This window comes from Plectrocnemia conspersa, unplaced genomic scaffold, assembly GCF_051122295.1.
Source record: "Plectrocnemia conspersa isolate PC_06_02 unplaced genomic scaffold, ASM5112229v1 ptg000010l, whole genome shotgun sequence".
NCBI lineage: Eukaryota > Metazoa > Arthropoda > Insecta > Trichoptera > Polycentropodidae > Plectrocnemia > Plectrocnemia conspersa.
The window spans coordinates 26,637,300-26,652,929 of NW_028277174.1; the positions used below are offsets into that span (position 1 = coordinate 26,637,300).

The following is a 15,630-nucleotide window of genomic DNA, read 5'->3' on the forward strand; positions in this document are numbered from 1 at the left end:
AAATACCTGGTTGAGGTTGAGACGAAGGAGGATAACCCGAATACTGGGGCCCGTAACCGTCCATGTTGGGTCCTCCGGGCGTCGCGCTCGCTCCTCCGGGTCCAGGAAACGAATCCTGAGAATTGGACGATCCTGAAATAAAGTTCAAATCTCGTTAGGCACATTTCAAATCGGAACATGTCTTTTGCAGCTCTGGCAACAATAACAATAAGAACGGCTAAATTAAATTCCAAATTAACGTGGCACGGTTCGCGTAAGTTACATTATTGACACGCCATAGTAAAAACTTTATATTATACCTCGATACACAGTAAACAGCATAATCAAAGCAATGTGCTTATTATGACATGTCACTATAGGTTTATCAGTGTTTATCACTGACACTATGCGAAGTGTTGCCAGTGATAAAAATTATTTATTATACACATATATATATACCTATATATACATATATTAACAATAAACGATTAAAATAAAAAAATTACAGTAATACATAGTAAACTTTTGGTAGTGAATATAGAATGCATATTCAGTGGAATTGTTTCATTATAACGAAAGTTGTTCAGTATTACCCCAAGCAAGTTGAAAAACTAAATATTTTTCAGTTCGGACTTGAAAATAATATTTTTGTTAAATATTACGTCATATGTCATTGGTTTTAATAATAAAAAATAGCCATCTATAATAATTTTATTTATAAAATCGAGTAATTTATGGACATCTGTTTAACGTTAATTCATACGTGAGATGAGAATAAAACTAAGTTAAACAAAACAAGAATATACACCAACCGAGAATAACAACCAGTGTCACGAAAACAAACTCGATCAAGTAACAATCAATCGGAGACTAAACGCTGGCCTCTGATAAGATGGTTTTATCAGTCCGAGTTTGATCATTTGCTTAAAAATAATTTAAATAGCAACCAGTGAAGTTGTTACTGATCAGGTGGTGATCTGCCGTTTTATATGACTTTTTTGGGATTACAGATTGAACTCGATCACAAAATTCAGTATAAAAGGTTTGAAAATGAAATAATCAAACCTGCAATACGGTCATGGTGCGTAAGTTGGAAGTAAATAGCGCAAAAACAAGGAATCTATAGAAAGCTTTAGTGAAATAGTATTTTATAATAGAAATAAAAAATACTGTGTGCATCCTTTAAATATCCAATTTGTATGATAAATGAGGAATAAATTTAGATCAGTCAACACGGGTCATCCGATAAGTTATTCAATCTACCGAATGTTCCAAGGTAAGTCTATTATGCATTTCAAAATTAAACATCTCGTAGCGAGTGCCGAGTTTAATTTCAACATTTAAAAAAAATGAAATTGCAGATTTTCCACTGAACCGAAGATCAGATAACGAACGCGACATACATACTAAATAGAAAACTAACCTGGACTCGGTACGCTGTTGTTTTTGTTCGACTTCTTTTTAGTGGTTGCTTCGACTTGATTTATAATCGGCTGGGGATCTATGCCTCCCCTGTCGAAGTGACACTCGTACGCCAGCAGATTCTTGGTGTAATGCTTGCGGAGCGTGTAAGCGGCGCTAGACGACGCTCCGATGCCGAGCATGCCGGCGATGTCTTTCCAAGTTTTGTTTTTTGTGACCTGAAATCGGCGAAGGTCGCGATTAACACGATGCTCGAGCGCGCCAAGGGAGAAGAGTTTGCTTCCGTATGTTTGAGCGCTTCGATTCTAGTCCGCTCGTAACCTAAAAATATTATCGCGCACCGACGTTTCTCACCGTCGCAATCGAACCCGCGGACGTCTCCAGCGCTCAAAATGTCAAAGCAAAAACTTTCGGCATTACCGGACTTTACAACTAAAGAGAACTCACTCATAGCTCGCACAAAAGTGTCGTTATGAACGCCTAGCTTTAACATAGTCACTCATGATACAGTCATATCAATAAAGATAACAATACACCGCACATGTAACATTGATATCGGTTAACACGGGCACGCTCAGACTTTACGGTACAATATCAACGCGAAATATAAAATATTTTTCGAATAAAAACAGCAAGAGAAATGAAGTAGCGAAAGGGATACAAAATTGTTTCGCTAAGTTTTACACAATCGATCGAGAGCAATAGTTCGGTAATGCCAGATGGTAATTTTATTAAACGGTAATATATAATACTTCACCTGTTACGACTGCAACGTCCGCGCATACAAATCGTAAGTTTCTCTGTGTGAGAAGCGAGTCGCGAAGTGACGCGAACTGTGCGTAAAAAACGTTCGAAACCCACAATTTGTATGCGTTGACTGGTTAATTCTACAAAAGCTCACATTGAACGGGGACGTGAAATTCATCATCACGTCTAAAGCGCCGTCAGTAAATTTCACGCCCCCGACTGCAATGCTTCTATTCTATATTAATCTAATGACTATTTTCGACATGCTGATGCATTATGTGTTATCTAATTTTTCAGCAGCTTTACAATTAGCTTACAATTTGTTTCAAAGCATATGTACGTATGAAAATGTTACAACAGATTGCAAATTCTTTATCTAAAAACGGTTCGACTGTAAAAGTAGCGTAGCGTAGCAGTACGTTTCGAACGACCCTTTTAAACAAAGATTACATTTATATTCAGCGAACGGACAAACTTCCGAGTTGACAACGTCTCGGTTCAGTTTTTCAAAAACATATGCTCCGAAAGGTCTACTGGTTAAATAAGATCGATCGGTTAGTACGACCACCGTAACCAAGGTTAAAACTTATCGAGTACTATATAAAGCGTGGATAGATTCGGTCAAGCGTAAACCGCACTGTGATTATATAAAGTAGCAAGCGTATTCTTATATACGTATATATGGAGAATACATTAGTGACGAGTGATTAATAAGATTCGATACAGAAAATTGATCAAAATGCAAAATCAAAGAAAAATCAAGGAGTTTCTTTTCGGCAAGGGCTAAACTAATAAAAATAAATAAGAAGCTTAAATTTTTTACAATATCTAATAAGCGATGAGCGTGTGCGTGCTTTTTAAGTGTAGGATGCAACTAATTTTTTTTGCGCAAACGCTAAACTCTACGTTGCCTTGATTTTAATTTAATTTTGTACGTCGCTCGGTTCAACGACCGAATCGAAGGGTCCGGGAAGAGAAGTCTCACTTTCGCGCCGTTTGAGAGATGAACCGACGAGATCTTCCGTCGCGGACTCTTCGATCGGTCTCACATCAGTTCCGAGGAGAACGGTAGGGTAGAACCGATCGTCGACGTTTCAGAAAATACAATAGACAGCGTCGCAGTAAAAACTGCGATCTCGGAACGCGAGTCTGCGAGCACGCAGCGACGCGCGCTCCGATATCGCGATTTCTACCGGAGCGATAGACAAGAAGTTAGGGGCGTTTCGTATAGCGCAGATGTCCCCTGACGTGCGACGGAGACAGCACCTTGCATACCTCGACGAAACCGCCTCTGTCGCGGACCAGCAGATACAGCCGGTAAAGATCCAGCGGCTGCTTGCTGATGGTCGGGCAGGCGGCGATCGGCGTCCGTCGCTCCTCCATGAAGCTGAGGAGCCGCTCGACCCACCCTCTTCTCTCGGGCGACTCGTCCATCTCGTAGAGTTTCCCCAGGGAGTCGGACTTCTGCTGAAAACGGAAGACGGTTTAACGTCCGCGAACGGCGCCGACATGAAAGGGACGGGAAGAGAGGGCGACGGTGCGAACCTTGGTCCTGTACGTCTCCTGCGGAACGTGGCTGTTGTAGACGGGGCTGGAGGGCGTCCTGGGCCACGCGGACGGGCTGGCGTCGTAGTCCTCGTGGGGTCCGGCGTGTGCCGCGGCTCCCGGCGAAGGCGCGCCGCCGGCCGGGTTCCTGCCGCCCCTGGGCGCGCACGGGGGCTCCTCTCCCGAAGCTGCGCAAACGGACGCTGGGTCAGCGGAGTCCTCGAGAGGGAGCGAGAGTCTAGACTCACCCGCGGACGCGTTGGACAGGGTGCTCTGCTGCGAGCCGTCGTCGAGCGGCGCGCCGTCCGGACCGGTGGTGACGAGCGCGGTGGCCGGCGCCGAAGGAGGGCCCGGCAGCCCGTTGTCTTGCGCGGGCTCGCTCGGCGGGCCCATCACGTGGTGCGGGGGACCCATGTGCTGCGGACCCGGCTTGTGCTGAACGTGCTGCTGTTGTTGTTGTTGCTGTTGCTGCTGTTGTTGTTGCTGCTGCTGCTGCTGTTGTTTGAGGTAGTGGGACGGAGGCGGTGGTGGCGGACGAGCGCCGGCGCCGCCCCATCCGGCCCCGTACGGCGGGTATTGGGGCCGGCCGGGACCTCCGTATTGGCCTCCGGCTGCGGCGCCCGGTCCTCCGGCTCCGGGTCCGCCAGCGGCTCCGCCCGGTCCGGGTCCATAGCCCTGGTTCGGGTAAGGCGGTCTGGGCGGATAGTTACCTGAGAACGAAAAAAAAGTTGCAGGCGAAAGGGACGACAGCGACGAGGGGAGAGTAGGGGAGGAATAGATCTCACCTTGGGGATAGTGGTGCGGCGGAGGATACGGTTGGTGGTGCGGCGGCATCTTGTAACCCGCGGCAGAAGGGTGCGGCGGAGGATGATGGTAGGGTGGCTGAGCGGGAGCCCCGGCCGGCGGGGGCGGAGGTCCGACGGGGGGTCCCGAAGGAGCTCCCGCGCCGACTCCCGGGCCGCTCGGCCTTCCGCCCGTCGCGGCGCCGCCGCCCTCCGCCTGGCTGCTGCTGGACGGTCGCGGCGGCATCGGAACGCTCTGCTGCCCTGTAAAAGCGAAGAGATACGGAGTCGAGAGGAGGCCCGACTCCCCGACCCCTCGACGCGGGGGGAGGGCCCGTCTCCCAACGAGGGGGTCGCTAGGGGACGGGGCGGCCCCCGCGGCGGTTTCGCACACAGAAATGTGGGTCAATGTCGGGGAATCCCGTCTGGTTCGACGGCGTCCTAGACCGTAGAGGCGCTCACCGACGGCCGGCGACATGGACCGCGATCCTCCGGAGCCGGTGGGGCTGGGCGACGGCCTCACCGGAGGTCCGCCGCCGCCGCCTCCGCTGCTGCTGTCATTGCTGTTCTGCCCCGTCAGCTCCTGAAACGGAACGAAGCGAAACGTCAGCTCGCATTCGAGTTTCCCGCGAAAAGCGCGCCGCGCCGCGCTACACTACACTGCGCTAAGTACAACACACGGCGGAGAGAGCGCGCGCGGCGAGAGTTCCGCGCTCCGGCGGCGGCTCGTCGGCGTCCCGAATCGCGGCGCTCGCGGTCCGCGGGCCTCGCGCCCCTCGCCGTCGGTCGCTCGCCGCGAACGAGGAGCGCGAAGGAGGCGAGGAGCGAGATTACGAGCCACCTGTTGTCGACGTCGACGGGCACTCACCGCGCGACGGGGCCAAGCTCGCGACGGTAGGGTGACCGTCCTAGAGGTCCCGAAACGTAGGGGGCGCGCCGCTAGAGTCTCGCATGCCGGCGGACGGAGCGCGACTGGCGGCCGCTCGTCGGCGCGCGGCGATGGAGGGGGCACCGCGCGAACCTCGACGACGGCGGCGGCTACGGCGAATCGCTCCTGGTCTCCGACCGACGAGGACGATTCCTCGGACGCGGCGCCTCCGAGCCGGCTCTGCGCGTTCGAAAGCGCGCGGCACGGTGCGGGCAGCGTCGCCTTAGCGCGGGCGGCCGCTCCGACTCGCGCTCCGAGGGCAGCGGAGAGCGCCGCGAGTGGGGTCGCCGCGCGCCGAGTTCGGAGCGCTCGTCGGCGGTCGATCGACCGAATTAGATCCGCGATAGCGAGCGGGCGAACGAGGCCGGCGCTCGCGCTCGCGGTCGGACGACGGAGGATCGCAACAGCTGATCGACCCCCGCGAGTTCGATCCGAGATCCGTCGACGGTCGACCGTCGCCCGTCACCGACCTACCTCGAGCCGGCGCTATAAATAACCGACCGAAGGGACTCCGGCGCCGACCCGACTGCCGATATTGCTATTTACCATAAATAATCAACAATCACCCCCTTCTCCTTGCATTGTACAGCCCTATAATAAAAGGTAGCTTATGGAACGACGCGAAACTGACTGACCCAATGCGCACTTATCCTACATAAAATGTTTCGAAAACATATTGTGACAGATCGTCGATTCCACCACCCAACATACAACAAAGAGTACTTAAATTCGCTAGGATTCCAGACAATAGACCAATATTCGAGGATGCTACGAACTAACGTATAGCGCAAAACGAGAATCGACCATATATTTGTTCAAGTGACTCGCAAATTTTGGCGAATTCCTTAAAATATTGCTCGTTTAAACCCTCAATCTATAAGGGAATCTTGCCGGGCAGAGATCTATAAAATGATGCACTCGGCTATGCTTTAGAAAGGGCAGCGGGTTGCGATGTGTATATCGCTGATAAATATAAGATCAAAGAACCGAAATTAGATACCTGCGGTAATGCGGTTCTCTACTCATAGGAGCGACGAGTATGTCGACGTTGCTTATCTTCCGAAGAAGTTCATGGACAAAATAATTTTAGATTCGACGGACTTTGTCGCCGCCTTCGAGAAGCATAAAAACTTCCACTTCCTAGAGCCTGTCGACAGTGATTATGGAGCAAACGAATGAACGGTGATAAATCTGAAGTTTTCGATACGTGAATTATCACCCTTTTCGTAGACACTGGGTGACAAATTAAAGATATATCGATAGGAGAAAAAATAATCTGACTTAATTCGTGTTTATATTTACATATATTATATGGCACGCGCGTAGCTTGGTGAAAAATAAAATCTGATTCGATAATCTGCAAAACTTAAAAACATATAGTCGAAGGGTTGCAAACGTTCTTGATTCACCAGACGACACGATTCGCCAAGTCGTGAAGTTATGATAGAATCGTTTTTAAGAAGCTGCTGTGTTATCTCTCCTTATTTAAATAAAGGCAATCTAGCAAAACCTTCGAAATGTGGATCAGTCGATAATTATAATACAATCAAGAAAACTCTCATTTTGGATAGAGCACTACCTCTTTATTTGGGTCAGTAGTAAACGATCACAAACGTCCTAAAACAGATTAGTCACTGAAAGAAAGCGCGGAATAATTGTGTAGATATTTTTTTCGAAATGATTCATAATGCGAATTTCAGAAGTGAACATAGTATGGGATATTTCTATTTACTTTATATTATAAGTAGTATAGTAAGTAGAATTAACACAGAAAATGCGTAGAATGCGACGTTTAGAAGCAGTATCGCGTCGATCCGCTTTTTATCATCGTTTACGACGCAGCGTTATTCGCAATTCGCGCGATAAAAACGACGATAAAGAAAACGTCAAAAATCCAAATAGGCGCGGAATCGCCGGAGAGAAGTGTCTTCGAGCCCCGAAGGAGAAGACCGTCGGTTCGTTCTTCGGCGTAGGCGCGGAGCTATTTCGGCGACGCCGCGTCGCGCTCTCGAACGAGGAGGAATTCCAATTATAGCGAACGTCGCGAAAAGGGTCGAGGCGAACTCTCGACTCTCGCGGTCGCTCGGAGTCGTCGACTCGACCGGGGTGGAAAACCGATCCGCTCGAATCCGCGGACCGCGGGAAGAAAAGTTCGGAGCGACGAGAGCGAGAGACCGCCGGGGAAAAAACAATTAGCATACCGAGCGAGTCGAACAGCTGTTTATCATTCGGATAACGGGGGCCCGGGACCCGTCGTTTTGTTTACCTCCCCCCCGCGCCCCGCCTGCCGAAAAAGGGTTACCGAGGAGCGAGCGTAGGTCATGGCCGCCGGGCGATAAAGTATGCGCCTTTTCGGAATCTCGGCGACCGCTCGGGGTCTCGCGATCGACCGCTACGCCGTAGCGGTCGATCGCTCCGCGCGAATCCGCCGCGATAGACCGACGACTTTGCGATCGGATTTTTCATTTTTGTATCTGAAACGCGCGTTTTCGGACGTTAATTATCGCGCGGGCGGCCGACCGGGGGCGGAAGAGGAAAAAGCGAAATCGATAGCGACGCGCCGGTCCGCCTGAGCGCATTCAACCCGCGAAGCGCTAGTCGACGGGACGTTTTACGTTTTTACGACTTTCATCCGGACTGCGACGGACAGGTGAGTCGTTCGTGTCCGAGGACCGCAGTAACAGGTGTTTTCTTTTAAGCCCGCGGCGCTCGACGAAGACGCTGCGTCTCTCCCGGGGGCGACCCCTCGACAGCTGCGGATCTATTGTGACGATAGTGGTTAATGTCAAAATATGTTTAAGCGGTAGCGAATTATGTAAAGCTCAAATGCATAACCTTCGAGATATAAGAAAGACAGTAACAACTCCGTCGTACATTTCAAACGAACTATACGACAAATTTTAGTAAAAATACTTTTTAACAGTAAGGCCAAATAGCGATCCATATTCGACTAGTAGATCGCGAATGATGGTTTAAATTCTACGGATAATTCGCAAAAAATTACATCAATTATCACGGGACACTATCCTTATTTAGTCGACTTGTCACTATTCAAATTAAGGTAAAAATTTCCAAAGTTAAGACCGCAAAACAATCAACACATGTCTTGTCGACTCAATAGGGTAATATTAAACGTGTAACATTAGCTTAGATTAAGGGTGGTCAAACTAAGAAACGGCTTCGAATTATTTATTACGTATATTTCAAAGCTTCGTAGCTGAAAATAATAATTAATGATAAGTATATCGAACGTATATCCGTATCGTAAACCCAAACTTCCATATCTTTTTCAATTATGAACAATGATGAAATGAATAGCTCTTGAACTGACTGTGTTAACGCAAATATTGTATAGTGTTTTTAATATTTCGCGTATTGGGTGGAAGGCTATGATCTCGATGTTGCTTTGAAAATCCCTTTGCATATAAAATATTTAGTTGCGCAGTGAGGAAATTAACAAAATTTCGACATTTAGTTGCTCAGCGAGATTTTTCTCAAAAGCTTCAAAAACAATATTGCCGCGCAATGACGACATGTATATAAATAATAATTTGTAATTGCAAAACGTGTGTTTTATTTTAATTTTTGTTCCTTGATTATTTAACAGATTTTGCCACTGAAAAAATTGCAAAAATTGAATGACGTTACAGAAGGAAGTTTGAAATGCCTCGTTTTAACACCATTAGTTTAAAAAAATACTATTTTTTTTACTACATTCAAGTTTATAATAAAAAAAATGTACTTTGAGGCTAAAATTCTGGCTAAAAATTTTCAAAGTCGCAAATTTTCACGCTGCGCGGTCACATAAACGTGTATTATCACATAGTTTCCATCTAGACTAAAAATAGTAATCGTACAGGATTTTTCAAATTCAATGCAAATCTATAACGTTAAATTCTGACATGCATTTGAGCATCTCGCGTACATATATGTGTATATAGTGCGAAGATCTCGGAGGGAATCCTCTCGACGTCGTAATTCGTGCGGCGTCGCGATAAAGACTCTCGTTTGTTCGCCCTCTATAAATAGAGCGCCGTTTCCACTTTCTCCCGGCGTCATCCGCCCGTCTGTGACGTCACCGAATTAGGGAAAGCATGCGAGTGACGGGGGAGAAACGGGAGATCCGCCGGCCCGAAACGCCCCCTAGGGCGAAGGAGAGGAACGCGTGCACGTGGGCCCCGATCGAAAACGTGCCGTCGAATACAACAAAAGTACGTATGTGGGGTATCGGGGATTTGACAGTCGAAAGCTTCGATTTTCATGGGAACGGTTTATTTTAAGTTGACCGTTTCACGACAGGAGCGGATTGAATGCAGTGTAGTTTTATTTCTCGTCGATGTTGTTTAGTCGAGGCGGTATTTAGTCGAAAAGTAAAGGGGCATTCATTCTGACAAGGTCGTCGTTATGACGTGTTTTGACTTACAGAAACGTACAAAAACCTAGATCGAATTATTTTAACGCAACTGTGAATTTATTATTTTACTGCAGTTAAAAAGTGAAATGAGAAGCACGCATTTTAATATTAAATTCTTGCCGACGCGTAGTAATGAGTACAATTGCGTGTCACCGACGAACTAAGAACTCTTACGTAAAATTGGAATACATATTACCTCACACGCACGAAGTTTAGGGAGGTTTTAGATTCCTTGAAGTTTTGACATAATCAGATTTCAGGTATCGTGTTCAGATAACGCTGTGTTAGTTTAAAACGTGTTTTTATTTCACATAAAAACTGGAAGACCTATACGTCTGTTTTAAATTTTGTATCAATATTCGTTAGTAAAAAAGGGACGAAGAAATTTGGTGGGAGTCAATTCAGTTCGCTTTTGCAAGTCAAGTGATATTATCATTATCAATTTATTAAAATAAATATGATTGGTATACTTCATATTTCAATACAGTGAAAATATCTGGGTTAAATATGACCCAAATATTTTCACTGATACACCAAAATCGAAAATTGTCATATCTTCTACGGATATCTAGCAATAAGATAAGAAAAACTTAATTCATAGTTTTTCTATCTGAAACATAATTAGTTACGATCTTCCCAGATACGATAGAAAATTGAAAAAAATACTAGTTCGTGTGAGATTAAAATCCACGGCCTTCAATTCGTAAGCGGTGACTTTCGCCGCTTTTGACTCACTGTTTTGGACGGAGTTGATTCGTCACAGGTTCCAAGAAACCGGGCGTAGGATGACGCGTTTTCGATTGTACCTAGCCGAGTAGTAAACGGTCAATTTCCTCCCCGAGAAGACTGTCAATTAACGGCGTCAGGTGGTTGAAGATCGCATGAAAAGCGCCATCTCGACGTTTTTACCACGCTCAAAAGAGCGCGAATGCGACGTCAAATTAAATTGAATTTATATACGACGGCATCTACCGTTACTAATAGCGAGCGTCTCGTGTGCCGCTCCCCTACTTTATACACGCGCGCGTTCCGATGCGAGTTGACGTTACAGACGAAAAGTTTTCGAGCGAAGAACGGAAGGGTTACGCGTATGTGTAGTGGGTATGTGTAGAGAAAAGTCGCGCTCCCTCGTAGTATTTGCGAAACTTTTTTTTCCGCCGAGGAAATAAACGATAATAATTAACGATTTAACCGAGTCGGCAAAAACTCGCCTCGTCGTATACACAAATTTATACATACCTAGGTATATAATAATAATACACGTGAATGTAGAGCGCGCTGCCGCGAGCGGAATATGCGTCCCGCGGGGTGCCTCGTCGATGGCGCTTCGCCCCCCTGCGAGTGCGCGTGCGCCGTCGTCGTCGAACCCCATGCTATGTAGCCATGGCGGACTGCTACGCGCGCGCACACAAACACACATACACGCGCGTATATACGCGCCGAGAATATTTTAATTTAATAAGCGGCGGAAAATTGCAGACGCGGGCGAAAGAATCGAAGCGCTACGACGAATTGCGACGAGCCGCATTCGGCTCGAAAGACTGCGCCGCAGGTTGTGTGTGTGTAGAGTTAGCTTTTATATTATTCAATATAATAAAGTGCGCCGGTAGGGAAATGCAAGCGGGGAGCAGTGCACTCGCAATGCAAAGTCCGTCGCGGGACGGCGAGCGCATGCAACGAACGACCAGGGGTCGTCGACGGGCGCTTCGAGAGCGTCATTATTGCTATTTACTACACACTCGACACGTCCGACCCTCTGCCGCTACGGTTTCGCTATACAGCGAAAGATAACAGTGCCTTTTTGCTTCCATTCCTGTTTCGCGTCCCCTCTATATACCTAAGCTCAAAACAGCTGTTGTGTCAAAATAACATAGTATGTAAAATTATGTCAGAATCGTACACTACGAGTAATCGATCGCTAGAACCCTACCGCGTCTTATGATACCAAAAAAATCAAGAATTCAGAATCTCTTATTCATATCTCATGATTTACTGGTACATACTTACTATAAGTAATGGCTTTAAATACTTAACTATTAACATTTAGAAGTCCAAAGACGTCATGCTCAATCTATTTTCTGAAGCCATTTTAAATAACTTGATGATAAAATTTCCAGTATTTTATATCATTAGTTACTCAGAGATACTTATATAAATATATATTACGGTAAAAAGATTTAGTAATACATAAGCATATTACCTGGATCGATGAATTTTGGAAACAATTTTTTGACTAGTCTGTGTCAGCCGCTCAAAACCTAGATGTGTGTGTCAGCCGCTCAAAACCTAGATGTGTGAATTGTTATCCATGGTTTGTTTTTACATTTACGTACAACAAATTTTCTTTAAATAAATTAATTCTACTCAATATTTACGGATCAATTGTTATATATTTATTATTTTATAACGTCACGAGGATTAATTAGGCTAAATGTTTTATTTTAATCGAAAGTAGTCCTTCAGTTGTACGATTGATTTTTGTAATACATTGTTCATGCTGAAGGATATCATATATAATATATAAAAAATGATTCGACTTCAGATTCCGAACTTTTTTTTTAAAAAAAAAACACAAATTTGAAGACATCAACGGATTTTTTTTTAAAACCCTTTCCCGGTCATACTCGAGTTAACTCAAACTCCAGCAAATTTCTCGAGAAAATTATCATCACCTTTTTTTGTTGAAAATATAATTTGTACGAATGTTTTACAACGGTTGCATTTTTTATTCCGCTGCATAGGAAAGGGTGGTTCCGAGCCAGATATTTTTGAGTCATTTTTTTAAAAGTATTGTGACTGAAAAGTGGTTAATCAAAAATGATACTTCATTAATTTTTAATAATATAAATTAAATGGCCGCATCTGGATTTTTTGCAGCAGCTGAACCTTTCGATAACTTTTTCGTACATTTCGGGCGGTATCTAGGCTATAACTACAAATGTTGGTTTTTAAGTTCTTCAAGGGCGTTAAATCGCATAGCGATTTGATTAGCCCCACTTGAATTTGGTCAGAAATGTCATTTAATGTAATACTATAAATCTAAATGAAATCGAAATACTGACTAGTCAACTTTTGCCCCCCCCCCCTCCTAGAAAAAGTTAAAATGACGTTCCTGATTCTAAACCAGAAATTCTCAAGTTATCCCTCAAATAACATCTAAAAAAAACGGTCTCGAATCTATTCCGAAAATATTTTTTAAAATATGTAATTTCAGCGAAATTGTACCGGAATACATAGTATTTTTATTAGTGAAAATATAATTTATCTGGCAGGTGCTAATACAATTATATGATTTCAATTTTTCCATGCGTAGTAATATATATATATATATATATATATATTATTTATTCATATGCAATGTATAAATGTGTGTTATTCAGTGAAGTGAAAATATAATTTAACTGACAGGCGCCAGTGAAATTATATGCTGCTCTAAAATGTCTATGAAACTTAATTTGACAGTTGCGAAACGTGGATTTGTTGTTCTAAACTAAACCTAACCTAATGAAAGTTCTAAAACAAATTATAGTTTTAGAGTAAGCCCAAAATACAAACTAAACTAACTCATCTCTCAGAGGGGAATCAGCAGAAGAAGTACAGACCGACAGTTCGCCTGCACTTTCGATATACACTATATTTTAAAAACATTATAACTATCCTTGCTTTACTACGACTTTCTATATAAGAGTATATTATTCAAACCGAATTTTGGTCAATAAGAGGGCGCAAATACAATTATCACATCTCAGAAGTCAAAAATTCACGTCAAAAGCAATAAAATCTGCGACGGCACGATTTTATTGATTTGAAGTGAATTTGGCCGGAAAATGCATGTCATTTAATGAAATACCATGTAATATTTTTTTTTCAACTTTCTAACCCTCTTCAGAAAAAAATTGAAATGGCGTCCCTTTGATTTGTGATTACCTGATGTTAACGAGTTATTTAGCGAATAATGAACGCAAAAATTAGACGAACTAGGTGGATTAACAATGAACTGAAGCTGGTTCGAAAAATAAAAAATAAAATAATAATATTTCAACACTAAACTGGTAAAGTAAAAAAGCTGGATAGCTGGGTGCCGCATGGATTAAACCAGCGTTGAAATATATGTCACGGCATATTTTGATTAAATAAATTATTTTTGACAATCGTAAGCGTTGGGCATTGTGAATGTATTGATGGCCACTGCAGCTTGATGAAACCTGGTCAATCGATTACAGCGGATGTCTACTGCAACCAATTGGACGAATTTATGTGGGAGCGTTTGAGCAGCGGAGATTGGTCAATGCAGGCCAATTCCCTTTAAGACGACGCTCTACCACATGTCGCACAAACAACGCTGCTATCTGAAACTGTCACTTTGCACTACCGCTTTCGTGATGTATATTTATGAATTTATAATGATAGCTAACTAAATATATGAAATAAATGTGACATAATTTAACAGCTGAAATTACCTATCCGACAATATTAATCGTATACGCGAATTGAACCAGCTCCTCGTAGCTATCGCCGAAAACACACGTATGACGAGCTCATTGATGAGCCGAATATAAATCCTTACATTTATAAATCGAGTAAATTGTACTCCGGCGGGTCCATTATCTAGCTAAAATAAGCGTGAGCAAATTATTTGAGCCAATTCAATAATTATTTTGACTCAGAAAGCCGAATAGGAAGTTCCATTGGCTTCTGTATTTCGTTGTTTTTAAAAACCCGGCTTTTGATATACTTCTCAAAGGGTTAAAGTTGTCACTTTTTCTACACCCATAAATGTTTTAAAAAAATAGTTTTAATTATAGTTTCAATTGACAAATGTCTCCTGTAGCTCAATTTTTTTATTATATTGAATATGTATATCAATTAATTGTAAATAAAATAGTATTGCTATGTGACTGGATGTTTGTAATTATTTCTATAGTGTATGTAATGGTATTTATGGAAAAATAGTTATATATAACTGTTATAAATTTAAAACAGAGCACTCATATAATTAAATAAAAAAAACGAACGAAAATAACTACTCAGATTGCGAATAATACCCATATATATAATACTCAAAGTTTAGGTTTTTTGTGTAAAATATTCTTATACTTTACGGTCGAATTATGGACTCGACAACCCACACTATTAATTCTACTTTCTCGAATACGGTAAAATTTGAATAAAAAGTGGAATGAGTGGAACGTTTTGTATGGAACGGCCGCTGTGACGCTTGCTTTCCGTACAAAACCAGCACCTCTTTCAGAACTCGCTCATTACTGTGCTTCGGTGAAAATACAAGAACGCGCAGTTGATAGGTATATACGTAGATTAAATATATTATGTTTAAAATCGTTAGAAGTGAGCGGCAGCGATTTTGAATATTATTTATAGTGTGTGTGGCGAACGCTTTTCCTTTCCCACGCGTCACTCTGAAAAGGAGGTAAATTAATTCGAACAGCGCAAAGCTGAAAACTCCAAGCGAGGGAAGAAATATTATCATGGATATAATTCAGCACGCAGCGCAGAATTCCCGCCGTCGAACGATTCCCTTTGTTTGGTTTTTTCGTGTACACGGGGGACGAACGACAGCGGAGCTCCACTCGCCCCACAGCGCGCGCGAGGGAATTATTAAAAAAACAGGGGTTGCAACAACTCGCGCGGCGAGAGACGAAAAACGTGAAATTAAAGCGGAGGGGGCGAGAGACGGGGGGCGACCTCGGGCATAATACGACGATGATGCACCGGACAAAAAACGAACTGTATTAGGGGGTACGAAAAGCATAGGCGGCAATATCCTATTTTTTTGGGAAAAATAGTAAATAAAC

At 43.9% G+C, this 15,630-nt stretch overlaps 1 protein-coding gene across 50 annotated transcripts in view; it reads right to left on the reverse strand.

Moving 5' to 3' along the window:
• Nucleotides 1-15,630, reverse strand: part of osa (trithorax group protein osa) — a 103,422-nt gene that overhangs the window by 8,108 nt on the left and 79,684 nt on the right. For 8 of the 50 annotated variants that reach the window (XM_088194798.1, XM_088194780.1, XM_088194797.1 and 5 more), the window contains exons 5-10: nt 4,938-5,058; nt 4,479-4,739; nt 3,694-4,403; nt 3,424-3,612; nt 1,403-1,619; nt 7-132 (exon numbers count right to left, since the gene is read on the reverse strand). In XM_088194798.1, the coding sequence (XP_088050924.1) occupies nt 7-132; nt 1,403-1,619; nt 3,424-3,612; nt 3,694-4,403; nt 4,479-4,739; nt 4,938-5,058 (1,624 nt within the window). Of the gene's footprint in view, nt 1-6; nt 133-1,402; nt 1,620-3,414; nt 3,616-3,693; nt 4,404-4,478; nt 4,740-4,937; nt 5,059-15,630 lie in introns of all 50 variants that reach the window. The other 42 variants (XM_088194796.1, XM_088194778.1, XM_088194795.1 and 39 more) reach the window with 7 other exon arrangements.